Source organism: Neomonachus schauinslandi, chromosome 4 (genome assembly GCF_002201575.2).
Source record: "Neomonachus schauinslandi chromosome 4, ASM220157v2, whole genome shotgun sequence".
Classification (NCBI taxonomy): Eukaryota; Metazoa; Chordata; class Mammalia; order Carnivora; family Phocidae; genus Neomonachus; species Neomonachus schauinslandi.
This window is the reverse complement of record NC_058406.1, coordinates 10,692,759-10,719,823: the sequence shown is the minus strand read 5'-3', so window position 1 is coordinate 10,719,823 and position 27,065 is coordinate 10,692,759. Positions and strand designations below refer to the sequence as shown.

Here is a 27,065-nt window from a genome sequence, read left to right as displayed (position 1 = left end):
TTAAAGAACTCAGGCGCTGGAGCCAGACGGCTGGGGTTCAGACTCTAGCGTGACTACTTCCTAGCGATGTGACGTGAGGCACTTGAACCTGAGCCTCTGTGAGCTAACCTGCAAAATGGCAGTGATACCAGGATGCAGATGAAATGCCGTAACACACGCGAAGTGTTTTGTGCAGATTAGCAGCAACTATTATTATCAGTGATATTTCTCCCCAAGCAAGTCAGTGTTGGAAGAGCTGTGACAGTAATTCAGCGCCCAAATGTACTACATATAAAATATTTTATTATAAAAAGCTCACTTGCACGGCACTTTAGAAGGAATAAAATATCTCACACAGCTTTCCTTTGTTGCCCTTACCCAGAAGGCACTAGGAAAGCGTACCAGTAAAGACTCTGATCTTATGCATCACCGGGCCTTGGGCCCTCCGAGAGCCAACAGCTTCAGGGGCTCTGAGAGAGCCCCAGCTGGGCCTCACCCCCACATCATCGATCAGCCTCTTGTTTCACTTCATTCCCGAAACGGCCCCGCGTCCTTTCTAGAAAGCTGAGTCACATCTCCTATCCACAGCTCAGGACTCCGGTGAAGAAAGCAAAGGCATATCTTGTTTTCTTTTTGAAACAAAACAGTCCTAGTGGAAGCAAAACAAAAATCACAACCTAAACCAGCTGCTAGGCATCCTCTCCTGTTTGGAAAGAGAGGTGTTGTGGCCAACAACCCAGAGTTGGGGGAAAACGATGGGGAAGGTGCGTACCCCGCGAGGACCCCTACGGGGTCCGCATCCCGAGATCCGAGGCAGCAGCTATTCCCAATGCACCTGCCACGTGAGGTTCTGTGGATGTCAGTCAGTCCCTAGTCACTGGACTCCCCACGCCCCCCTCCCTCGCCCCCGTCCACATCAATCTGTATGCATCTGCCCCCTCCGCTCCTCAATTGCAGCTGAAGTGGCTTCACGGGGGGTCCGTGGTGTGGAGGGTGAGCGACCGGAGGAACACACCTGAGCGGGGCCATCAGTCAGGTGGCCGGGCATCAGAAGCCTTCTGCTGGACTTCATCATACTGTGGTGGGGGGGTCAAAGGCTCGATGGAGGGAGGAGGGACGTTTTTGTCCGGGAGGCTGATCCTGAAGTCTTTGAGGTGAAGCTTTTCGGATTTAATCCTTCGAACTTTGAGTGGCTTCAGGCGTTTGGCCAACTTGGAGTTCTGCCTGTCGGGTGGATTCCCCGGGCTGGTCTCCACGTTGGCCCTGGCAGCTGTGGGGCTCGTCTCGTCAAGACCCGTCAAGGACTCATAGGACGGGAGAGAGATGCTCATCCTCGGGTTCTGGTCCAGTTCCCTCGCTTCTGAGTAGTTTGTGTTCATCACTTCCTCGTAACTGGGGACATAGTACCTGGAGGAGGCCTCCTCCTCCTCCTCCTGGCTGCAAGACAAGCACCAACATGGAGAGTGTTAGCATGCGCTCCCGCCATATTGAAAATCACAAATAGATGAACTCCGGATCCTGTGTCAGCACCGGGTCCACATACACCAGCCTTGTGAACAACCCGTGGGTGCCAAAAGTAATAAAAGCTAACACTTGAACTGTGTGCTAGGCATCAGGTACTGTGCTAAGTACTTTAACACATATCAACCAGTTTCATCTTCCTAACAATGCTATGAGTTAGATACTATTTTCATACCCACTTTATGGATGGGGAAATGGATACGTCAAGGTTATGTGACTTGGTCATGTATGTGGGAAGTGGGAGAGCAGGAACTGAATGCCACACTCAACGACTACACTGGATGATCTGGAAGTGTTAACACGAGGAAGCGTGAAACCCCCTTTGCTTTTAAGACTCATGCTTAACCACATGCCAGATGGGCTGTTCTGGCGCCAAGCTGGGTCCTTTTGCCAAAGGCCACACAAACGTGCACGAAGCAGCAGCCAGTTTGAAGCAGAATGGTTGTCCCCAGGTAGAGAAGGAATTTCTACTATAAAATTTATATGTATTTCAAGGTATTCTGTAATTTTGTCTTCCAAGTTCACTATAAGGCTCAAAGGTCTTATCCTCAGGCTTAGTCTCCTTTGACTGTTGAAAGAGAAAACCAGAAAGTCAGGTGTCTTTTTTTTCTTTCTTTTTTTTTTTTTTTACACATGTTGAGGGAATAGTGCCATAAGCCATAGTCCAGGACTCTGCACCTGAAACTGTAGGGTGATAATGGTCAACATCAGCCCCTCCCTGTTTGTCCAGGCCTACCTCTCATTTCCCTTAGCATGTGTGTGCTCCTGGCTAGGGTGGGGAATTAGGGGTGACTGATTCTCCTTCTTTGTTCTTTTCTGTATTTCCTGAGTTTTCGAGAATATGTGTGCATGATCTTTTATTATCAGAAAATAGGTTTCGTTTTTCCAAGCCAAAAACAACTCCCTTCCCACTAGAAGGATGACAAAGTTGCAGAAAATCTAAACACAGGAAAACCTAAGGCAGAAAATAAAACCGTCCCATCTCCTTCCACCTGGAGACAACCACTGTTAACACTCTGTTGTACACCTTTCCAGACCCCTCTCTAATCCCACAGCTGCAACATTTGATGCTATTAGGACCTCACCACAGATGCCGTGTTGTAACCTCCCTTTCTCACCACGGTGCATATGGTCCCGCATTAGCAACTACAGCTCAGCAATGGCTGTGCAGAATGCCGCCGAGTGGGCGTGCCATGATTTAGCTTGAATGGTGGATATTTAGATTGTTTCTCAATTTTTGCTGTTCTAAGCAACGCTCTGATAAACCTAAGGGCACAGACTTCTTTGCACTTGCATGATTTTTTCCTCCCAAGGGTGAACTCGTAGGAACAGAATGGATAGGGACACGCATCTTCAATATCTCCTCTCACTGTGAAAACTCCTCTTCAGAAAGGTTGTGTCAGTCAATACCCCCATCAGTGACCCATTTCCCTACAGCTCTCCAACACCGAGGGCTGCCCGGCTTGGCCATTAAGATAGGCAAAGAATAATGACACCTTCTTTTTGTTTGCATTTCGTGACGAATGAGGTTGAACATCTATTGTCTGAACATCTATGAGATGCTTGCTTGTATCCTTTGTCCCTTTTCCTACTGATATGCTCCCCTGTCATACTCATTTGCAAGGGCTCTTTTTCTAGTAGGGATGTCAACCTTCATCATGTGTTCCCCGATTTATTGCTTATCTCTTAAATGTGTTTGTGGCATTTTTGTCCAAAGAGAACACTGGTTCCCAACCTTTTCAACACAAAGCACATACACACAGCCCGTCTGGAGGCTCTGGCTGCCCTGGGCCCCATGCAGCTTTCCTGCCGGTGTCAAAATCTTGATACACCTGTAATCCATTCATACTGCATGATTTGGGAAACTCTGGGATAGAAGTATAAAGTTATTTGGAAAATTATAAACTGCTTTACAGAGCCTTAGTGGGGGAAAGTGGGAAGGCAGAGCCTCCTAGACTAAAGCAGTCTCGTCAGTGAACCCTGTGGGTGTGAGTGTGTGTGTGTGTGTGTGTGTGTGTGTCCATCCCCCGGTCCGAGGGCGGTCAGCCCGTCCTCACCTGTCTTCCTCCCGGCCGTGTGGCTCGACTCCCGGCTGGTGCTGGATGTGGGCCATCTCCTCGCCTTGCCGCTGCTTCCTCTTGTCCCGGATGCTCAGGCAGATGGAGAGCAGAAGCAGCATCACCCCAGCCCCGACCAGCACGTAGGCCACGGAGAAGGTCTTGCTCTTGAGAATGCCACTGCCGATCTCTGTCTTGTTGTTCCCCTGAGCTGTCGGCTTTTCGTGGGCACTGAACCCGGGCACCAGGTTCCACATGGCCATGATGACCCCAAGAACCAGCATCCCCAGGCCGATGGCGGTCAGCGCATAGTGGGAGCCGTTGGCCTTCGACTGGGCCATCATGCCAGTGGGAGCGGGGCGAGGGCCGGTGCAAAGAAAGAAAGTAAATAAATGAGCGCACCAGCAGCCGCAGCAAGAACAACAGAAACCCCTTCAATGCACGGAACGAAATCCCTAGTGCCGCCCTAAAGAAGCAGCGGCTGCACTCTCAAGGGACGGCTTCCAGCAAATTCGAGGCATCCTGCGTGGACAGCTGCGGCCGAGAGGTCTGGAAGGAAAGCAGAAAGAAGAGAGAGGAGGCTCAGTTCGGATTCCGGACGCGTTTGTGGACGCAGCGGCGCACTCTTGAAGGAGTCCCAGAGCGGGACCGAGCCGCGCGCTGGCCGGGCCTGGCTGCTGATGCATTCCAGATGGCTTACGTGCCTGCAGAAGGAGGGCTGATCTGCCTACCCCACCCAAAAAGGAAAAGCCAGACCTTTCCATGCAGGAGACCAGAGAGGTCAGCACTCTGGGGCCTGAAAACATTCTGTGGAATTTAATGAAGTGCAGTGAAATCTCGGCGGGCACGGGGTCCAGCGAGGAGCGTGAACGATGCTGTGCGTGAGCCGTGGTCAGTAGCTGTACCCAAATCGCCTGGGCGACGGGCATCCATCGGGGGTGTGTCCCAGTCCACACGGCCTATGGGCTGCTCCCCACCCTCCATGGCTCCCCATTTCCTGCAGCAGAAAATCTGGGCTCCTGGAGTCACGCGTGTGACCGCCTCTCCCCCCTCATCTCTCACCTCGCCCTTCTCTACACACCCCCCTCCAGCATTTCTGCAGTTCTCTGGTCCCCCCTCCTCAGCTGCCCCTTCTGTGGACTCCCACAGGCCACCAGTGACTACTGTGGCCAATCTCTCTCTTCCCATGACACATCTCTGTGCCCAGAACATAGCAGGGGCTCCAAACATGTCTGCTCAATCACTGAATGAAATGAATAGAGGCCACCTGAAGTCTTCCTGCAAGACTCGCCTCCCTTCAGCCCCACGGAGTTTTGCTTTTCTTAAAGGGGCAGAAGCCGGCCTATTCCCCATCTTAGCTGCTGTGCCCAGCTGGGCGAGAAACCCTCTTCCCACGAAGCAGCTCAGAGACCTTGTGCTCAAGGGAACAAGCCCACCGTCCTGGGATTCCACAATCATTTGTAAGCTGGGAGAGTGAGCCAGATAAGCAAGTCACCTGAAGGTTTAGCTCAGAACCCTTTCAGGGGCCAGGAGGACCAGTGAGCAGCACCCTTCCTGGCTAACTGCTCCTCAGTACATTATTCCCAGGACAGCGACCTTTGCAGAACAGTAAAGCCTGACAGATGTTTGGATGGGCAAGGTCCTATTTTCAACTCTGCATTCTTTCCGATCTTTCCAGAAGGACGGCCAACCAGGCCACTTGAAATCTAATGCTGCAGAGATATTTTCTCATCAAACAACAGGCTCAATCTGAAAGTGGCCACTTTGTTAAAAAAAATACTCTAAAAATATTTGGGATAATATCCTTTATCGGCTTGAGGTCTGTTCCTTCTTTTTTTTTTTTTTTTTCACTCCACAAATATTTCTTGTGCACCTGCTAAGCAGTGTTAGGCACTGGAGGGACACTGGTGAGCAAGTTAAGGGTTAGTGGGGCTCTGGGCCAGCAGAAAAGTCTACAAGGAATAACGACAAAGTGGGAAGAAAGTCTAGAAACTGTGGAATTTGGTAGGTGGGTGTCCTAACTCAGGCTGAAGGGCGTATGGAAAGTCTCTGCGAGAGACAAGTCCCACTTCAGATAAGAGGGTCTGCACCCGGATCGTGCAGTGCTAAATGCACACGTGCACACCCACATATACATGCATACTGATGTGTGAACATGTATGTGTAGGCATGCAGGGCACTGAACAGGGATCCCATCCCACTGCAGACAGTTGCTGTGGATCAGCTGAAAAGCCTACCTAACACACGAGGGTATTTGTTTCCCAAATATCACTCATAGCCAGCAAGGGAAAGGATGAGAGCTTTAGCAGTTCTGCCAAATGGATCTGAGACAAGGCCAGAGGAGGAGGAGGGCACAGTGGTGCGGAGGTGCAGCCGGAGGCTGGTGTGGGAAGCAGGAGATGAAAAAGCCCATGACTGAGCACCTGCTAGGGGTCCAGCAGGTAGGCCTTGTCCTTGGGAGGTGGAGAGTGTGTTTTCTAAACCAGTGATTGGGGCTACTTTAACCTCCCACCCTCCCTGCTCTCTCGACTCAAGCTTTGCCTTACCTGTCACATGAGTAAAACAGGCCCCAGATGAGAGTCACCAAAAGAGATGAAAATGTCGGGATTCACACATTTGGGCCTGTTAAATGGTCAGTGATGGAAAACAGGCAATAATACCCAATGTGGGTAATGGTGTTGGGATAAGCGATTTCATACAATTTTTCCGGACGGCAAATTTTGGCACTGATGGATCAAAAGTTTCAAAAATGCTTATACCCTTTGGCTCTGTAATTCCAACTTCTAAGAATTATGTACAAGGCAAGGATATTCATTGTAGCTTTGTAGCAGTGAGAAACTAGAAACTGTCTCAATAGCCAATAATCTGCATCTGGTTAAATAAAATATGGTACACGTGCTGGTTAAATTATGGTTTTAAGCCAGCTAACAATACATTTAAAGTCAAAGTTAAAAAAAAACCAGTATGTTCAGTGTGATTCTAATTTTTAAGAAGTTCTATATACACATCTGTATACATGAATATATAGGAAGGAAGACTGGATGATCCTCCTTACGTTAAAATAAACAAGAGACAGAAGATTTTCATATATACAAACATATATGTAAAAATCTCAGGCAAGACACATTCCAAACTTAGCAATGATTGCTTCAGAGAATAGAGAGGGCTTGGGAAGTATACCTGTTACTCTGTTTCTATATTTTGGATTTGTTATAATCAGAAGGTGTTGTTGCAAGGCAAAGCAGTTATGAACTTTGGAACCAGGCTGCCTGGGCTCAGATCCTCACTCCCAACTTTCCCAGCTGTGTGCCTTTGGCAGATTACTTAACCTCTCTGTGGCTCAGCTTCCACAACTGTAAAAGGAGACCAAGTCTTTCTGGTATTCACCTCATAGGAGAGTTATGATAAGTGAACAAGAAAACATACATAAAGCACCTAGAATTATATGTGACCAGCACATAGCAAGTTCTTCTAGAAAGGTTTGTTATTTAATTTTATTTAAAGCTTGCATTCCCAATGGGGTGAGACCACCCACGGTGGGCGGGGGCAAAAATTCGTTCTTGGGGATGGTGTAATATAGTCTTAGATATTACAATGGTTTGTGGCCCTCCACCATACATTAACAGACACACAGGATATCTGCAGTATTAAAATTTCATGGGATGGGGGTAAAATGGGGGCATTACAAAAACAATGTCTAAAAAGACTCTTTAGGGAATAATACTGGGAAAAAAGGCTGAGAAACACTTACGTTTTTAATTTTTTTTAAAGATTTTATTTATTTATTTGACAGAAGAGAGACACAGCGAGAGAGGGAACACAAGCAGCGGGAGCGGGAGAGGGAGAAGCAGGCCTCCCACTGAGCGGGGAGCCTGATGCAGGGCTCAATCCCAGGACCCTGGGATCATGACCTGAGCCGAAGGCAGACGCTTAACCGACTGAGCCACCCAGGCGCCCCGAAACACTTATGTTTTATATTAAATTTCAAAACACTCAGATTATGCATTCCATGGTCTTTTTAGTTGTTTTCTGCATGGTGGGATTAGAGTGATTTTTATTTTCTTTTTCTTACTGGGAGAGTAACAATCGGAAACACACAAATGTGTATGTGTTGGTTCTAGAATAAAAAATGAAATAAAGGTTTTTGTGTTTTGGGTTCGTGGCAGGGTTATGTGTCCTGGGGGTCGCTTAAAATTGTCTGTTGATTCTGCCCTCCCTCTGGGGACCAGGACCCTGGTGGGTTCACCAGGGGTGTGGAACCCAGCTCCTGAGCTGCAGCTGCTGGCTGTTTATCTTGTTTCTGGCTTGTTGACCCATGTTATATTTAGTAAGGTGTTCTTTCCCTTTCAAAAATATGGAAAGAAGCTAATTTTGTGCTTAGAGGATTTGGACCACATAGTTTCCAACACATCCCTAAAACAGAGCAGCCTTGGCGGGCAGACCGGGGTCCCAGCTCCGCCAGACTCACCTCTGGCTGGACTCTGGCTCATGTTCGAGGAGGCCCTAAAGGATAAGTGAGTGATCCTATACCTGGGTTTTCAAGAAGAGTGGTTAATCTGTTAAGAGAGGCACCTACCTGTTGTTACGTGGGGGCGCTCAGGGCAGGCCTGAAAACAACTCTTCATGCTAAACTCTTGAGTTAAGGACCCACCTGTAAAAAACCAGAAACACAGCTTTCTAATCAAGCTGTGAGCATTTCAATTTGAGACGCTTATGAGGGAGGAATGTGTTTTGTTTTTTCTTGGCGGGGTGGGGGCATAGGTCGGGCTGGAGGCACAAGCGAGAAAAGTTGTACCAAAAAGTGGGACCGCAGAAGGATGACAGTCTGGTAGCTGCGTTTACCAGACCCTTCTGCGGTTTTATCTGTCTTCCACAAGTGCCCCGGAGGCTAAAAGAAGAGGAAACATTCCCCCAAGTCATTTTATGAGCAGTGTATAACCTTGATACCAAAACCAAACAAGGACAAGGCAAGAAAGGAAAATGACAGGCCAATCTGATCTGTCTGCACACAAACAAAAATCCTAAACAAAATACCAGCAAATGGAATTCCACAATGTGAGAAAGGAATCCATCAACGTCCTAGAGGAGAACGCAGACGGCAACCTCTGTGACCTCTGTGACAAGCAACTTCTTGCTAGACACGTCTCCAAAGGCCAGGGAAACAAAAGCAAAAATGATCTATTGGGACTTCATCAAGATAAAAGGCTTTTGCACAACAAAGGAAACAATCAGCAAAACCAAAAGACTACCGACAGAATGGGAGAAGATATTTGTGATGCCTTATCAGATAAAGGGCTAGTATCCAAAATCTATAAAGAACTTATCAAACTCAACACCCAAAGAACAAATAATCCAGTCAAGAAATGGACAGAAGACATGAACAGACATTTCTCCAAGTAAGACATACAAATGGCCGACACATGAAAAAATGCTCCACATCACTCAGCACCAGGGAAATACAAATCAAAACCACAACGAGATACCACCTCACACGAGTCAGAATGGCTAAAATTAACAAGTCAGGAAACGACAGATGTTGGCAAGGATGCGGAGAAAGGGGAACCCTCCTACACTGTTGGTGGGAATGCAAGCTGGTGCAGCCACTCTGGAAAACAGTATGGAGGTTCCTCAAAAAGCTACCCTACGACCCAGCAATTGCACTACTGGGTATTTACCCCGAAGATACAAATGTAGTGATCCGAAGGGGCACCTGCACCCCAATGTTTATAGCAGCAATGTCCACAATAGCCAAACTATGGAAAGAGCCCAGATGTCCATCAACAGATGAATGGATAAAGAAGATGTGGTATATATATACAATGGCATATTATTCAGCCGTCAAAAAAATGAAATTTTGCCATTTGCAACAACATGGATGGAACTAGAGGGTATTATGCTGAGCAAAATAAGTCTTTCAGAGAAAGACAATTATCATATGATCTCACTCATGTGGAATTTAAGAAACAAAACAGGAGCATAGGGGAAGGGAGGGAAAAATAAAATAAGACAAAATCAGAGAGGGAGACAAACCATAAGAGACTTTTTTTTTTTAAAGATTTTATTTATTTATTTGACAGAGAGAGACACAGTGAGAGAGGGAACACAAGCAGGGGGAGCGGGAGAGGGAGAAGCAGGCTTCCCGCGGAGCAGGGAGCCCGATGCGGGGCTCGATCCCAGGACCCTGGGATCATGACCTGAGCCGAAGGCAGACGCTTGACGACTGAGCCACCTAGGCGCCCCAACCATAAGAGACTCTTAATCATAGGAAATACACTGAGGGTTGCTGGAGGGGAGTTGGGGGGGAATGGGGTAACTGGGTGATGGGCATTAAGGAGGGCATGTGATGGAATGAGCACTGGGTGTTATATGCAACTGATGAATCTCTGAACTCTACCTCTGAAACTAATAATACACTATATGTTAATTAATTAAATTTAAATAAATTAATTAATTTTAAAAAGATAAATACATAATACATCACAATCAAGTTGGGTTTATCCCAAGTATGTAGGATTGGTTCAACATTAGAAAATCAAATAAGGCCATGCACCAGGAGAAAGGATAAGCCATGACAGCATTATGCCGTGAGTCCCACGCAGCCACGAATATGTCATCCGCAGCTATGTGCACCAACGTGGCCCATTCTGACAAACGTGACATTGAACAGAAAAGCAAATGCAGCATGTTTCCATTTCTGTGATGTTCCAAACCAGGTAAAACCGAACAATATATGGGTGTTTATTTATTACATTATTCCTTATACTTCACAGATACCTTATAGAAACCCTTTTCATTGGCTGAATTACTTTGTAATAGGAATCTCCAACACCCATCAACACCTTTCCACCACTCTTCGCATAAATTCCAAACTCCTTTGCTGTGGCCTCAAGCCCCACCAGATTGGATTGGCTCCTGCCTTTCTCATATCTTCTCTCTTGGCTCACCAACCCTCAGTGCTTCTGTTCTGTTTTTTACCCACACCAAGTACGTTCTGCCACAGGGCCTTTGTACTTGCTGTTCCCCATGCCTGAAACACTCTTCCATCTGTCTCTTTGGTCTGGCTACTTCTTTACTACTTCTGTCTCTCAGCTCAAATGCCACCTCCTCAGTGAGGATTTCCTTAACCATTCTATATAAAATGTCTCTCCATCACCCAGCTACTCTTAAGCCCCATGCTTGGTTCCTTGATGACATTCCTTCCCATGGATGGATGACATTACCTCACAATCTATAATAGTATTGTTTCGCTTTCTTGTTGGCTCCCTGTCTCCCCCAGTGGAGGATAAACTCCCCGAACGAAAGTTCTCGTTAGGGAACCTAACAGGTGCTTAATAACTATTGGTAGAATGAATATCTGGCAAGTTAAAAAGTTTGACCAATACCCCGTATCAATCTGGGGAAATTCCTAGTCCACGGTTGGCACCGAGGGGGAGAGGATTAGTTTGAGCAACTTTCCGGAGTATCTGTAAACAAACGATTTGCCAGCAACATGGGAGAGGTGCCCAGGCTAAATGTGATTTCCATTCTGACCCAAGAAGGTGACTCTACCAACATGCCCTGGTGGAGGTTTTTTTTTTTTTATAGATTATTTATTTATTTGTCAGAATGAGAGAGAGAGAGAGCACAAGCAGGGGGAGCAGCAGGAGAGGGAGAAGCAGGCTCCCTGCTGAGCAAGGAGCTCAATGTGGGTCTCGATCCCAGAACTCTGGGATCATGGCCTGAGCCGAAGGCAGGCGCTTAACTGACTGAGCCAGGCATCCCTCCATGGTGGAGTTTCAGGTTTCAGAGTTCCCTTGTGTTCCTAGGCAGAAGTCTGCAGGGGTGAGAGCCCGAGCCTCCCTCCTTTTGGGCAGCCTCTGTCTTCCCTCCCACCGGGCACCCTTGGCGAACCAGAGCCAGCAGGGATGTCCGGGGTGGGGGCGGATAGCCACAGCTCTGGACTTGAGAGCACTCCACCTGGTTGACACCCGAGTGTGGCCATCCCGCACCTGGACTGGAGTCTCTATGAATCTAATGTGAAGACAATGCTCTGAATAAAATTGAACAAAAGAAAGAAAGAAAAAAAAAAGAAACGGTGCTCTCCTCGCTGAGGCAGAGCAAAGGGTCCCAAGTGATAGCTAAGCCTTCCCTTGTCCCGTTCCCAGAATTTCTGAATCCCAGAAATTCTATGGGGATTTGGAAAGCAGGGATCTGATCTAGACCCCTGCGTGGACATCAAGCTTGCCCCCTGGCCCTGGAAGGCACAGTTCCAGGAGCGCCTGGCCCGGCCCGGCTGCCTTTCGTGGGGAGGGGAATCTCAGCGGTCCGAGGTGCCTGGCAGCTTGACCAGATCCCAGGACAAAGAGGCTCCTTGACCAGTCTCCCTGTGCCCCAACCTCTGCCTGCCAAGCTGCGTAACTGGGAAAGGGATCCCCAGCTGCATTCCCAGGGAACCAGGCCACATTCCCATCACAAAGGAAGAACTCAGTGGGGGCCTCTGGGCCAAGTTTCAGCCCCTAGTCACTTTGGTCACCAAGTTCCGGTCCCAGGCAGTGGGGGACAGGAGGAGAAAGGCGCTGAGCCACCACCACCATGCTGCCCCAGTCCTGCCTGGGCATTTCAGGCCACCTCCCTACCAACCAAGGTCAAAGATGTCAGGTTCCCATTCTTTGAGAACAAGTTTTTGTAGCTTGAGCAATCAGGAAAAATGAAGTGCAGTGAGTGCAAATGAGTCATAAAGGTAGAGGGGAGGAGAGAGGGCTGCCTGGGCCTGAGAAAGCTGACGGGGGGGGGTAAAAGGAAAGAAGGGATGTGCAGGAATCTGCCAGGCAGAGCGGTAATTATAGGAATAGTAGTAGAAGTACCAGCAGCATCCACCCTTCAAGGAATGATTAGCCCCACTATCTCTGAGTCTCAGAGAGGTTACGTAATTTGCCCTAGGTCACACAGCTCTAGGCAGCAGGCAAGATTCACAATCAATCCCCGCTGACTTTGCAGTGTACCTCCTCCTCTCGCACCACACCCCTCCCTGGGCAGGGCGGGCAGGCCAGCAGTGAGCACTGCACTTCATCCTCAGAGAGATTTCGTCACAAAAGCACTGGGGGTAACAGGTGTGCCTTTGTGAAACTGGCTTTCTAGAGAGTTTGAGTCCAACAGTTCCCAGGTTCCTATTGTGTGCCAGGGCTTTGGGGGACACACATCCATGCACAATCCTTCGAGAGCTATTATATTTGTTTTACAGATAAGGACACCGAGGTTCAGAGAGGTAAAGTAACTAATCCAAAGTTACACAGCTAGTACGAGGCAGGGATAAGGTATGTCTGATTCTAAAACCCATGCTTTTAATCACCAGTACTGCTAAAATGGGGCTTAACAGGAGGCTAGAGAGAGAGCAACAAATTAGCTTTGGAGCAGGTGGGGGAAGGAAGAGCGGCAGCTGGGGGCGCCTGGGTGGCTCAGTCGGTTAAGCATCTGCCTTCGGCTCCGGGCTGCTTCTCCGTCTCCCTCTGCCCTTTCCCCCTGCTTGTGTGCACTCTCTCTCTCTCTCAAATAAATAAAACCTTTAAAAAAAAGAGCAGCCGCTTTGCAAGGCCTTAAGGTGTATGTACATTTACCATGGGTGGAGTTTGGGGGTATGAGGACACGAAGGAGACCTGTGGGAAGGGTTCAGCCTGAGAAATTGCAGAGATGGGGGAGAGGACAGTTCCCAGATGCTTGCCACTTGTTGCAGAGAAAAGAGGCAGCTTCCCCCCTCCCAACAGAAGAGCTCCATGGATTTTATAAGACCTGACATTTCCAGTCTCCTTGCTCATCCATTTAAGTTGTTGGCGAGATTAAGGAAGTCAAACACGTTCTGATGACTCCAGGAGTCATCAACAGAAGGAGCGAGTTAACAAACCGGGTATTGGGGCGCCTGGTTGGCTCAGTCGGTTAATCATCTGCCTTCGGCTCAGGTCATGATCTCAGGGTCTTGGGATCGAGTCCTGCGTCGGGGCCCCTGCTCAGCTCAGCCTGCTTCTCCCCCTGCTCTCGCTCGCTCACTCTCTCTCTTTCTCTCTCTCTCGCGAATAAATAAAATCTTAAAAACAAAACAAAAACAAACCGGGTATCTAAGTCTTCTGGAGCTTGACGCAGTATCTTTCTCTAAGCAAGTGGCTGGTGTGTGACCCTATTTGCAAGGCTGGCACTGGGAACCAGTCTCAAGGGCTCCAGCCACATTCAGTCTTTCTTGGGAAAGGTGACATCGCTGTGTGTCCCCTGCCAGGACAGAGTCTGGTGCCCATGAGACGCAGGGCAGCAACCAGAGCTCCTGTCACCACCGATTCAAAGGGAGTCTGACCGTTTGATCCCTCTCCAGGCTCTGGGATTGGGCCACCAGTGGCCTCCCACTCTGGCAAGCAAGGCTGAGCGCAGGCGCTGACCATCCCAGCCGGCCCCAGCCTGCAGCCAGCAACGGATACATCTGCTACTGTTTCCCAGACCCTAGAGTGTGCTGGGCTCACACTGAGTGCTTGGCATGGGTCAGCTCATTTGTTCTGCCCAAGCATCCTATGAGAGAGGTGCTCTTATCCCCCCTTCTGTCCACGTTATCACTGAATACACTGAGGCACAGAGAGGTTGAGAAACTCGCCCCAGGTCACACAGCATGTAAGTGGTGGCCCTGTGCAGAGTCTCCTTGTTCAGAACTCCCTCATCCACGAGGCAGTAGGAAAGCAGCCGTTCAGCCAAACTCACCAAGGCAGGGCAGGTGGCACCTGTTACAGGTACCCCCCGACTGGGGCCAGCGAGATGTCGTAGCCGAACTTCCCGGGACAGGGAGCTCATGCGACCAGGGGCTGTGCTCCCACCTTAGCCCGGCTCTTTCACACTCGCTTGGAGGCTCCCTCTCACCTTTGTCCGCTTCAGCAGCCTCACTGGTCGGGGGAGCTGGACTCAGATCAACCTCGCGGGTTGGTATGCATGATGGGCTCAAAGTTTGGGGGTTCGGGTATTTAGCGATTCACTCGACAAAACATTAACAGAGCACCTACTGTGTGCCGGGACCTGCTGTAAGTGCTGGGGATAGAGGAATGGCCAAGACAGACAGACAACCACCTGTTGGGAGAAAACTCCATAGAATGCTGGGTGGGGAGGACAAGCTGGGAACAATAATGCTGATACCCCCCTGGGGAGGGGGTAGGGAGTGCGGGGGTGGGGACTTGAAATGCAGTGGTCAGGGAACACAGTTACTGAGAAAGCGATATTTGAGCAGGGGTTTGAAGGAGGCGGGGGAGGGAACCATGTGGATATTTGGGCGAAGGACCTTCCAGGCGTAGGGAACCACAGAACAGAGGTCCTGAGGCAGGAGCCTGCCAGGCTGTTTCCAGGGACAATAAGGCTGGAAAATCCATGAGTGACTGCATTACAAGCACAGAGTAACGGCTCCCAATGTGTTAGCTGTTATTTCCAGACTTGTGGAGGCAGGTGAGCATCTATCATCTTTACAGAGGCCTGGGGTGGGGGGTGGGGGAGTGTGAGAGGCTAATTCAAGGCCATTCAAGTTGGGGGCAGAGAAGAATTTGGGGTTTAGCTCGGGGCTATTTGCCACTCACCCACTCCGTGTTTCTCAGAATTTGGGAGAAGGTAATGGGAGGCTGAATAATGATCCCCCACCCCACCCCAAATATCCAGATTCTAATCCCTGGAATTTGTGACTGTTAACTTTATATGGCAAAAGGGACTTTTCAGGTGTGATTAAGTTAAGGATCCTGAGATGGGGAGATTAGCCGGGATTATCCAGGTGGGTCCAATTTAATTACAAGTGTCCTTAGAAGAGGGAGGCAAAAAAGGTCAGAGGAGGAAGCAGGAGATGTGAGGTCAGAAGCCAGGGGCTGTGGCCACGAGGGGAGGGGCCCTGAGCCATGGGGTGCAGCCACCTCTGGCACTGGAGAAGGCGAGGAAGCGACTTGTCCCCTCCGCTTCCAGAAGGAACCAGCCCGGCAAACCTGCTGACTTGAGCCCATGAAACTGACTGAGGGCTTCTGGCCTTAGGAACTGCAAGAGAGTTCAGGCGTGTTGTTTCCAGCCACCCTGTGGGGTAATTTGTTACAGCAGCCGCAGAAAATGCACGCAGGCCGCCCGCACAAGCATACCCTTCCTCTGGCACCTGCCGGTGCTCAGACCGTTCACTTGTCCAACAGCTCCTTTAATTGGGCACCGTTCCTGGATCCTGATCAAATGGATCCCTTGGTGAATTTTGCACCTCTTCCTCGTGTGGCCAGGCTGGAGGGAGGCTGGGCAGCCTGGCCCTCCTGCACTGGGTTTACATTTTAACCCGAGGTTGCTCTGGAGGCAAGCCTGCACTTGTTCTAACGTGGCTGGGGTGGAAACCGACAAAGGTGTGCATTCTCACGCTGTATCAGCAGGCACCCGCTTTCCTGGTGGCTCATACCTCCAGTTCCTCAGCCCTCGGGACAAAGCTTGGCAGACGTTTATTTTCTGGGGTCCTTATATGGGGGTTTCGAGTCAAAACTGGAGGTGTGGAGAGAAGACAGGCAGACCTCCGCTGGCCGATGGATCCTGCAGAAGCAAAGCCCTCCCCGTTCCCAGGCCTTTAGCGGGGCTGCCCTTGATTGTGGAGGCCAGGACACAGTCCGAGAGCGTTTATCCTGCCCATATCTGGACATTTTCTTTTTTAGCCACAGTGATGCTGCTTCCGCAGAAGGGGTTCCCAAACCTTCTGCCAAGCACCGTTTTGGAATCCACTCAAGCTTGTCCAGCTCTCTCCCTGCCCTCTCTTCCCGTGCTACCTGTGATTCCCACTTGAAGCCCCCCATCTCCACCTGCTTCCAGTTTTCGGGAAGTCACTTCCCTGAAAGTCACACCCAATTCTTTTCCCAACTGTTAACGTTCTGGGATCACAGTAGGCATCCGTGGATGGTCTCCTAAGCGCTTACCAGGTGCTGGGTGCTTTCCGTGCCATTTATTATTATTGTTATTAATGGTATTTAGACAATTTGGTATATCTTACTTGATATAAATATTAACGATTTATTATTTCTATGATTTAGTTAATATACTTATTTTTAAAATGTATCATATATTAACACATTGAACATTCCCAAGAACCCTGATGAGAAACTTTCTGGAGTAATCCCCATTTCACAGATGAGGAAATGGATGTTCAGAGAAGTTAAGACGCCTGCTTGAAGTCATCCAGCTAAGCTTCGAACTGGCTATGTCTGAGGGCAGGGCTAGTGCTCTACCCCCCACCCCTGCCTCCCGGTGCCCCGCACCCCCACTGAGAGCACCCTCGCGGCACCCTGGATGCTTCCAGCCCTTCTGAGGCTGACCTCAGTCTCTGTGGTCAGGTGGCAGAATTCCTTGTTTCCCTTCATGCTATTTCCCCTCCATAAAAACCAACTTCTCCCGTGTGAGTCACTCAGCCCCCTGCAACCCCTGATAGTCATCTGGACATGTTGTAAATAATTGACACTGGGATGTTTAATCATAAAACTGGAAACCGAGGTTAAGACAGGGCAGCCCGCAGGAGATGAGGAGGAGAATAACAGCCCATGGAGGAGGCTTGCTTGGCGGGGCTGGCACCTCTGTTGGGAAATAAAAGGAGAACGAACCTCCGTGAGTGCTCACGACGTCCACAGCATTGCTCGCACTCCCCAACACCGTGTCCCTTGTTGCTCCCAGTAGCCCGGGAGGAGAGTGCTACTATAACCCCCCAACAATACACAGAAGTTGGGGAGCACAGTCTGTGCAAGGGTTGGGGTTCAATCCCCTCTGTCCAGTAGATCAGGCAGTGTCGACCTCATAGGGTTAAGGAGTGAAGGGTTAAGGGACAGATGACATTTGGATTCTGTGCTCGCCACCACGGGAAGTGGCCTCATCGTCAACAGATGAGCCCCGATGAAACCCCTGAGGTGCGAAACGATTTCTCAAGGGCACCAACGGGCATGCCTTGGCTGCCATTCCTCTCTGCCATTCTGGTCTGTAACTGCCAGTCAGGCCCCAGCTAAGGGCTGGAAAAGGCGATGACCTCCTCGGGATGCCCCAGAACCAGCTGGCCGAAGTGAGATGTCACCTGGAGGGCACAGCTCACCTCCCAGTCCAGCTCACCTGATCTTTTCTTCTCTTACCTGTGCTGGAGGGAGGGAAAGAAGAGCAGGTAATGTTGACTCACTAGCCTGATATTCTCAGTAGGGTGGTTTTGTTCTGCCAGCTCATGGTTCCAAATATCCACTCTGCCCTTCCTCCATTGTAAGGAAACTCCTGGTGCTTAGTTTTCCAGGGCTTCCCAGAATAAAGAGCATTACCCAGCCTCTTGAGCTGTGCCATGCCACAGGACTACGTTCCCCCCAATGGGACATAAGCAGAAGTGTGTATCAGGGGAGGGGGACATTCAGGAAGGGTTTGCAGAAGGGACATTTAGAAGGTACATCTCTCTCTCTCTCTCTTTTTTTCCCCTTTCCTCCTTTCTATTGACCGTGGTGTAGATGTGATGGCTGGAGCTCAGCAGCCATGCTGGAGCATGAAGTCGAGGATGACAGAGCAGTAAGAGAGAAGGAGCCTGGGACCCTGCTGATTGCTGAGCCATCCTCCCAGCCCTAGACTGCTGAACTCTGGACTCTGTTTACATGAAAGAAAACAAACATTTACTTTATTGAATCTATTGTTATGTAGGGCTTTTTGTCACCTAGACCAGCCCAGGCCTGGTGAATAGTGAATTTGTTACTATTTATAGCCTAACAGCTATGCCAAGGATACTGCTAAAAGCTCTACCTATAGAGTTTATTTAATCATCCCATGAATACCGAGTCAGATGGTATTGCCCCATTTTACAGATGAGGAAAATGAGGTCTTGCCTAAAGCCAAACAGCAGGTCTCTCTGACTCCAGTCTCCCATCTGGCCATTAAGAAAAGATAACCAGAGGGAAAGTATGGCAGGCAGACTCATAAAGTGGCCCCGCGGTCCCTGCCTCCTGGTGCTTATGCCCTTGCGTGACCCCTCCACTTGAATGTGGGAGGAACCTATGGTTTGCTTCTGGCCAATAAAACACGGCAAGTGATGGGATGAAGGTTATTATGTGAGACTATATTACGTACAACTGTAATGTCCCACCTTGCAAGGAGATGTTCTCTTGCTTGCTGACTTTAATAAAGTGAGTGAACATTTTGGGGAGAGACCCATGTGGCAAGGACCTGAGGTAGGCTCCCAATGACAAGTGTAGGCACCAATTATGCCGTCAGCCACAATAGCTTGGAAGCGGATCCTTCCCCACTTGACCCTCCAGATGAGAACCCATCCGTGGCCTACACCCTGATTGTGGCCTTGCAGAGAACCGGACTGAGCTGTGCCTGAACTCCTGACCCATAAAAACTGAAATAATAAATGTGAGTTATTTTGTGCCACTAAATTTGTGGTAATTGGGTACAGAGCACCAGACCAAGAGGGGAACTTTATGAAGAGGGTAACAGCGTGTTCCCAGTGGGCTCTGGAGAGATTAGGGGAGGTCAGTGAGGACCCCATCTCTCCCCATAGGAGGACTAGGGGACTATCTAGGAGGGCTGGAAAGGGTGGGGCAGTCTGAAAGTCAGGCTGAGAGGCTTACAACGGTGGGAGCGAAGCCTGGAGGCTGGCTGTGGGCAGGTGCAGCTCTGTAGGGCAAAGGTGCCACATTCCAGAGCCAGGCCTTGGCGACTGCGCTCCATGTGGATCGGGAAGAGAGGGGACTATGGCCCTGCAAGGCAGGACTCTGTACCGGCCGTGGCTCCTCTGTTCAACTAGCTGTTCCTTATACCCTACGGAGCCTCAGTGTCCTCATCTGTAAAATGGCAATAACGATACCTTCCCGAAGACTGAATGTGCAGAGAAAGTGCTCGTCGGTGGAGTGCTGGCCGAGCAGCAATCTTCACAGGAAAGAGGGGCATGAGAGACTTAGTGCGGGCTCTCTGAGAGCCTGAACCTGACCTGGGGAAAGAGGACAGCCTGGACGAAGAAGCTGAGAAGGGCTCTTCGGGCAGAGAGGCCGGGAGTCGGGAGGGAACACAGGGTCCAGAGGTTCCGGAGGTGGGGCAGGCGGGGAGGGGCAATGGTCAGCCTCAAGCAGCCTGGAGGCGTCCAGAGGACTCTGCTCTTCCACCGGCCCGTGGCCATTCCCATTCCTGGTGGAACAGCACTAGGATTTTCCTTTGCCAGGACCTTCCGGCTCTCAGTCCAAGTGTGTGACCCTAACCCTGACTCCAGGGGCAGTACCTGCCAATCACAGGGGCCAATCAGGGCATTTGCCAGGGTGGGGGATGGGTGCTGGGAGAGGAAAGGAGAATGGAGTGGGGGGAGGGGAGAAAAGGGGAATAAAATAATAGCAGCAATAATCAAACAAGACAGAGGCCCTGCATGGCTACTGAAGATGATGTGGTGCAAATTAAGGGCTGGATTAATCCAACCTCCTGAGCTGAGGCCCAGCACCTCCACCCACCACCCCGCAAAGAAATGCTGGTTCCCTAATTCCACAACCACCCAGCCACAAGAAGCTGCAGAGCCACGTGGGGCCATTGCTGAGCCATCCTCGACGTTAGCAGGGACGGACTGATGGCCGTGGAGCTCCCAGGGTGGCACGACACAGGTTGCACCCAGGTCACTGTCTGGATGGGCGTCAGCTGTCTGTCACAGGGGCACTGCCCAACAGTCGCTGGCCACACGTGGCTAGTGAGCCGCTGAGATGTGGCCCGTCCACGCGGAGATGTTCTGTACAAGTGCAAGGTACACATCGGATTCCAAAGACAGGAACGCAACAAGAACATCTCATTAACATTTGTAATCAATTTTGTGCTGAAATGATATATTTCAGATATACCAAGCTAAATAAAGATCACGATCTTTGCCTATTTCTTTGTACTTAAAAAAATAATAATAATGTGGTTACAGGAAATCGAAAATGACACATGGGGCTTGCATCCTATCTCCACGGGACAGCGCTGCTCCGGAATGTGAGCTCCGCAGGGCAGGGACTTTGGTCTGTTTTGTTCACTGCTTTCCCTCTGTCCTAGAACAGGCCTGGCGCATGTAGGAGGAGCTGCATCATTGCTGAATGAAGGAATGGCATGACATAGTGGTATCGTGGAAAATGCATGGGTTTTAGAGTCTGTCCAGGCTTTGCTTAATTCTGTATGCCCCTGGCAATGCACTCCACCTCTGCGAGTCTCCGTTTCCTTCCCTGTACAAGGAAGATGCTGCTTCTGAGGGTCCAGTGTCATAACCTACGTCAGGTCTGGCCGACTGCTAGAGGCTGTTGTAATGTGTGGGAACCTGGAAGTTTCTGCCGCAAAGCTGTTTTGGGTGCGTGAATGATAAACCCAAGTCAGGCGCCAGGCTGTGGCCTCCAGCAGCTGCTAAGAGGCAGCTTGGAGAGGCACCAGCAGCTTGGAGAGGGAGGCCCAAGGCCAGGGAGGCACACTCCACAGCGCCCGTCCTGGCCGGGATTTAGAAACCCCCAGAGCCATGGGACACGCTGTTCTGTGGGGCTTCTCGCAGTCTGTTCCAGAAAAGAAGTGACTGGTGAGAATACACCTGCATGTCAGATGCGCTCCACAGGGCCAGGGAGGCCCGACCAGGAGGGAAGGTGGTTGTCCTAACACCCAGCAGGGGGCTCTGGAGGCCAGCCGGGATACTCTGCACCTGTGACTGTTGATCATCTGCCTGTCAACGCAGGTGGAAATCTGAAAAGGACCACAGACCCTCTCCTGAGAAGGGCTTGTTGGCTTCCCGTTGCAGTGACAAATCACCGAAAACTTCGTGGCTTAAAGCAACTCCAGTTCATCCTCTGTGGTCCGGGAGGGCAGGAGTTCTAAAATCAAGGTGTCAGCCAGACTGCATTCCCCCTGGAGGAGTCAGGAGAGAATCTCCTTGGCTTCTTCAGCTCCCAGAGGCTGCCGGCGCTCCCTAGCTCCCGGGCCCCTCCTCTGTCTCCCAGGACTTCATTCCCACCTCTGTAGCCATCAGCACACCTCCTTCTGACATTCCCTACCCCCTCTTACAAGGACTCTTGTGACTACGACACACCCATCTGGATAATGGGAATCCACAAAGGCCTTTGATCAAGGAAGGTAACATAATCACAGGCTCTGGAATTAGGTGGGCATCGTTGGGGGAGGAGGGTGCCATTATTCAGTAATACATTTGTCATCCAGCCTACGGTAAGGGCCATAGGCACGATCTTGCCCAATCTCGGGTTCACAGGCCTTTCAGGGACTGTCCTCCAGGATGAGAAACCCCAGTCTGGAACCTACCCGCGTGGCTCGTGATGCTTCAGGTGAATCTGGATACAGACAACCCACATCAGACGCAAATTGGGGGATTACACGTTTTACAAAAGGGCCCTTTGTTTTCAAAAGCATGTGTCTTTAAATCATGATAAGAACAGCTAACACACCTTGGATGCTTACCCTGCGCAGGGATTATCTCACTTCATCTTCACAGAGAGGCCGCTACCATCACCCCCATGTTGCAGATGCAGACACTGAGGCCCGGAGAGGCTAAGTAACCCGCCCAAAGTCTCAGGTTAATAAGTAGCAGAATGAGGCGGTGAACCAGATGGTCTGAGTCCAGAGTCCCTCTAACATCCTGCCTCTCCTCTGCCCCCAAGCCAGGCTGTAAAAGCATGGTTTTTTGAACGGCTACACTGCTTCCACAAACAAGGCACTCCTTTGTCCACTGCGGGCAGCCAAGCTTTGCTGATGGCACAGAGATGGAGAGGACTCAGGTTGTCCCAGGCCGCTCAGTGACCAAGATAAACACCAGTGTCTTCAGTAACCTGCTTGGAAGTCCAGGGTCAGGGCTGAGTGCTGACCTTGCGCCTCTCTGCCACCCGGGCTCAGCCCCTGTGACTCGGGGCTTCAGGCGGCTAGTCACATGTCCCAGGCCATAGCACAGCGTTGGGGGTTGCAATTCCTTCCTGGCACTGAGCTAGACACTTCTGCACATCAAAACAGTCGCCGGCTGCTCTGTCATCCCCACTGCAGAGGGAGGAAGGGGGGCTGAGGCTGGTGAGCACTCAGACACCACAGCCTCTGTTCATGTTTGAACCTGGATCATCCCCCTGGAAGCCCCACAGCATGTGTCCCTGTCCCCTCAGGCCAGGGGCTATGCCAGATGGTCTCCACCCTACAGGGGGCCCAGGCAGTGCAGGACCCACATGCTGGGCAACGATGGAGGAGGCTGCCCGGTGAGAGTGGGTCCTGGGGGGCAGGAGCAAGGCCGCCGACCTCTGTCTTGCCTGCTGTCTCCTGGCAGTCTCTCCGCCCACCCCCAACGTTAACTGGGCACCCACGGCCTGTGCCGGGCGGAAGTCCAGGTGCTGGGGGACTGAGGCGGCCAGCCCCACACATAGGCCCTCTCTTTACAAAGACTCAGGATCAAATTGGAAAATCCCCAACTGGGAATCTGAGGGTTACCTATTATTATCACAAAAGTCTCTGCAGGGACCCTTGGAATGAGGCACTGCTGTGCTCTCCACAGCGCCAAGTTGTACAGAATCCCTGGCACAAGTCACTCCCAAGGAGGGTCCCTGGAGGCCTGGGAGGCCGGGCTATGCTGGGCTGGGGGACCCAGGCTGCCCAGGGCTTACCTGCACCAGGGCACAGCTGCCCTGTGGCCAGGCTGGTGCTCAGCATCCCAGCCCCCTTCTCCAGGCCCGAAGTCTGGGCGTGACCAAGCCTGGCCAATCAGATCTTCCTATTTCTCAAAGGGCGGGGCCTGGCCCAGCCAGGACCAATGAGACTCAATTCTTCCCTGTTGGGGAAATGCCCGGGAGGGGAACCCCCGCTGGGTTTGCTGGTGGGACAGGAGGTAGTTGGTGGCAGCTGGTGGCCATCTGGTGGGAGAGGCTGCCCGAGGAGGAAGCCAGCACGGAGGAAATGAGAGCCGGACGCCAGAACACACCACTTGAACCCAAGAATCCCGCTGGACTTCCCAATATGCCCGTTGCATGAACCAATATAAACCCTCTTGCCTAATTAAAAAGAAAATTAAAATAAATAATGACTTAAAAAAAAAAACCCAAAAGCAAAACCACACTGGCCCAACAACCCTCCCCTTTCTGAGGCAAGCTTGGTGCTGACCAAGTGAGCAGTGGCCACCACCTTCCCCTAGGACACCTCCTCACACATCCTCTCAGATTGCAAGGTCAGGCCACGAGCACCTGCACAGGTAGGCGTTCCGGAATGCAGGGCCAGGAATCAAGACCCAACTGCAGGGTTATTGGATCTCCTTCCTTGGTCGGGATGTTTTGAGGATGACTGTTAGGGCTGCTGACTAAGAGACGCCTGGGGCCACGGCAGTGACTGAGGAAGGATGCGGTCCACGGGCTGAAAGCTGGGGGCAAATCTCTCCGTGTGTCACCGCCCTTGAACCCCCCACCCGGTAGATACTGTCATAAATCACGAGGCTGGGAATGCCTCTAGGCTGTTAGCAGGAATCACAGGGCAGAAAGAAGAACCAGGTCTGCCCTTGAAAACGTTACTGCCAAGGTTATAATGCACAGCCAGCCGACAGACACACGCAGGAAGAAAGAGAGGAAGAGGGGAAGGCATTGGAAGGGCATGAGGGGACAGGCAGACACGCCCGAGGGGTCACCATGGCTCTACCCCGTGGGCCGGGCACTGTGCTGGGCACCGAGAGAACCCTCAACAGCACTCCGCCCTCAGCCTCCTGCATGCCCAAGAGGAGGAGAAGGAAGAAATACGAGGAGAGATGACACAGGGAGCGGGGTGGGGGTGGGCACCAGGGAACAGAGAGGCTCAAAGAGGGAGCAGAGATGGAGGGGCCCCGGTGAGAGAAGGAGAAGAAATGGTAGTAGGAGGAAGAAATAGCTAGTAGAGAGCAGGAGCCATGAGGACCTGGTCCCCAACAGGCAAGGGGGGGTTGCTGGGGAGACCACTGTGGGAGAGGGCGCAGATACAGGGCTAGGGTGTGGGCTGGATTTTTTGGAAGGGAGGGTGAATCTGGTGCTGCTGGGTTCCCACTATGGGCAGCTACTGTCCCTCTGGTCAAACGGCCGGCGTTGGTTGTCTGGTAGCTGTCCCAGGGGCGGGCCCAGCATCTGCACTGTGTGCACAGCTAAGGCACAGAGAAGCCTGGAGCCAGGGTGCTGGGCAAACATCTGCCTCCCCACATTCAACGCAGCGGTTGCCCGAGCACAGAGGGGACCCAACAAGCACGTGGGCCCCTGGGAAGAGTCCCTACCCCAGGATGGCCCGCCACCTCCTGCTCGGTGAAGGCCAACCTCACCTGGATGGGGACCAGGAAGGCCTCCTCTGGGGCCTCCCTGCCTCCCAGCCTGCCCTCTCTATGCTGTTTTTGGTGGTGGTGGTGGTGGTGGGGGGTCTTTCCAAAAGGCAACTGTGATCATACCACCCTCAGTCAAGATCCCTCCATGGCTCCCCATCACCCTCCTGGCCCCTAGCACCTGCCTGCAGCTCCCCTCGGGTCTGGGCTGATTTCCATGCACTCTGCATGCACAATCTCATTTCATCCTCCCCACGCCCCTGGTCTCCCCCCATTCTACAGACAACTGAGGCTGGGAGAGGGTCCGTCCTCATCTGGGCTCGAAAGCCAGCTCGTCTGTGATTGCTGGCTCTCCCTAGTCCTTCCCATCAGCCCCTGTCAATTCGAAGGTCCATTTATTCCTCCTTTTCCGCTTCAGCTGCTACCACTCGGCATAGCGTCTTACACCCCGGGGTCCCTACCTGAGCTTCCTGCCCCGCTGTCTTTCCTTTCAACTCATCCAGCGTGCCGTGGCCCTTTTGATCCTCCAGAAACAGCCTTTTTTGTCCTGTTACTCTCCTGCTCAGAAACCCTCGGTGGCTCCCCAGTGCCAGAGAATCAAAGACCAAGGCCCTCAGCTTGGCATTTAGGTCCTTCTGCCCAGCCTGAGGGGTCTGGGACATAGGTAAGGAGCCCTCCCAGGGAGCTATCTGGAACACAGCTAATAAGCTCTGGTTTGTGGTAGCCAGTGAGGGGCAGTGGGGTGCATTAGGATAGCTCCCTGGGAGGGCTCCTTACCCATCCTAATGCACCCCCTGCCCCTCTCTAGAGGTTTCACCTCTCCCCACTGGCCTGCTGGAGGGGGGCCACGGGCTACAGCACTCTGAGTCTGAGGCTGTGCTGGAAGGTGACTACCACATGGTTGTGGCGCTCCACGGGCATTTGAGGGTGACGCCGAGCCTCGCCTTCAGTTCAGCCACTGAAAAAAGATGAAACCAGGACTTCCAGACCCGGGAATTCACAGACCAGTAAAGTCCCTCCCAATCTTTGGAGAAGCCTGACATTGGGCCACAACCTTTCTCTTCTACCATGGAAGGGCATTAAAGCAAAACAAAACCCAGACAAAAAGCATCCTCCCTTCTACCGCTGTCTTTGTGTGGTAGAAAGCTTCGTGTCACAGTAAAAACAGTAGGAGGGAATCTTGGGTAAAGGGCACACCCTTAGATGCCATTAATTTTTATTTGGGGGAAATTTAATACATTGTCCTTTGTTTTCCAGCTGTGAACTGATGAAGTGTTTCTCACTGCCAGGCCAGAGCCTCCACGCAGCCACTGAGGAATGACAAGGCTAAATTATGTCTCCTCTGTCAGCCATCGTAACCAACCTCACAAAGGGAAGCCACCAAGAAAATAAAATCAGAAACAGAAGCTATCACCACACATCACAATAAAAATCAGAGATTAAAATCTCTGATCCCAATAAATTAAGAAGAGACTATCTATTATAAAAGGATCTTCCCATTCACAAAAAAGTCTCTGGCCTCAGTTTTCCCATCTGAGACACAGGAGGTCGGGCGAGACTGCAGATTATCCCAAAGTTTCTTCCAGCACTGAAATTCTCAGATTTCCTAAGTTAGCCCTGTTACAGAGGCTTCATGCATCATCAGGATATGCAGTCTGTAGAGAGTTCTTTGGAGAAAAGGAGGAGTTTCACAACTTTTAGAGGAAATAGGTTTTAGGCCACTTGCCCACCTCCCGGCTCCTCTGGCTGGGCCGTGACCTTTATTGTGGGGTGAGAGATTCAGCAAAACAGATGCCCTCCTCTAGACCCTCCTCCCAAGTTTTGAGCACTTGCCTCGTCTTCCTTGCCGGGTGAGGTGATTTACAGGAATCTGCGTATCTGCAGCGAGCAGCCCCTGGACGGTTATGCAGCAAACCTGTCATGGTGGTCATCTTTGGGGCGTGGGTGGGGTGAGAAAAAGGGGCAACATCCTTCTGACTTTCGACATTTCTACACCAGGGCTTTTCCACCTCGGCACCATTGACATGTCGGGCTGATCGTTCTTTGTCGTGGGAGCCATGCTGTGCATCGCAGGATATCTAGCAGCGTCTCTGGTCTCTATCCACTAGAGGCCAGTAGCATCTCAGTCCCAGATGGGACAACAAAAATGTCTACAGACATGGCCAAACCTTCCCTGGTGGTGGGGGCGGCGGGGGGCGGGGGGAAGATGCCCTCAGCCAGGAACCACTGCCCTAGATGATTGGTTTAAGATTTTT

General features: G+C 51.2%; 1 protein-coding gene across 2 annotated transcripts; it reads right to left on the bottom strand.

Moving 5' to 3' along the window:
- Window positions 1-395: 395 nt before the first annotated feature.
- On the bottom strand, window positions 396-4,161 carry TMEM51 (transmembrane protein 51). Of its 2 annotated transcripts, XM_021683460.2 has the most exons (3): window positions 3,558-4,057; window positions 995-1,416; window positions 396-628 (listed from the first exon to the last, which is right to left on the bottom strand). In XM_021683460.2, exons 1-2 carry the CDS (start codon window positions 3,899-3,901, stop codon window positions 1,008-1,010), a joined length of 753 nt encoding a protein of 250 aa, XP_021539135.1. In that variant the 5' UTR covers window positions 3,902-4,057; the 3' UTR covers window positions 396-628; window positions 995-1,007. The 2 variants fall into 2 exon arrangements, with proteins under 2 accessions (XP_021539135.1, XP_021539136.1); XM_021683461.2 differs by having other exon boundaries at window positions 396-1,416; window positions 3,558-4,161.
- Window positions 4,162-27,065: the final 22,904 nt, after the last annotated feature.

Excerpts from the sequence above, each read along its gene's own strand:
- TMEM51 (XM_021683461.2), bottom strand. The coding sequence starts at position 3,901 with ATGATGGCCCAGTCGAAGGCCAACGGCTCCCACTATGCGCTGACCGCC. Across the intron at positions 1,417-3,557 it reads CACGGCCGGGAGGAAGACAG|CCAGGAGGAGGAGGAGGAGG; the intron begins GTGAGGACGGGC and ends CTTGTCTTGCAG.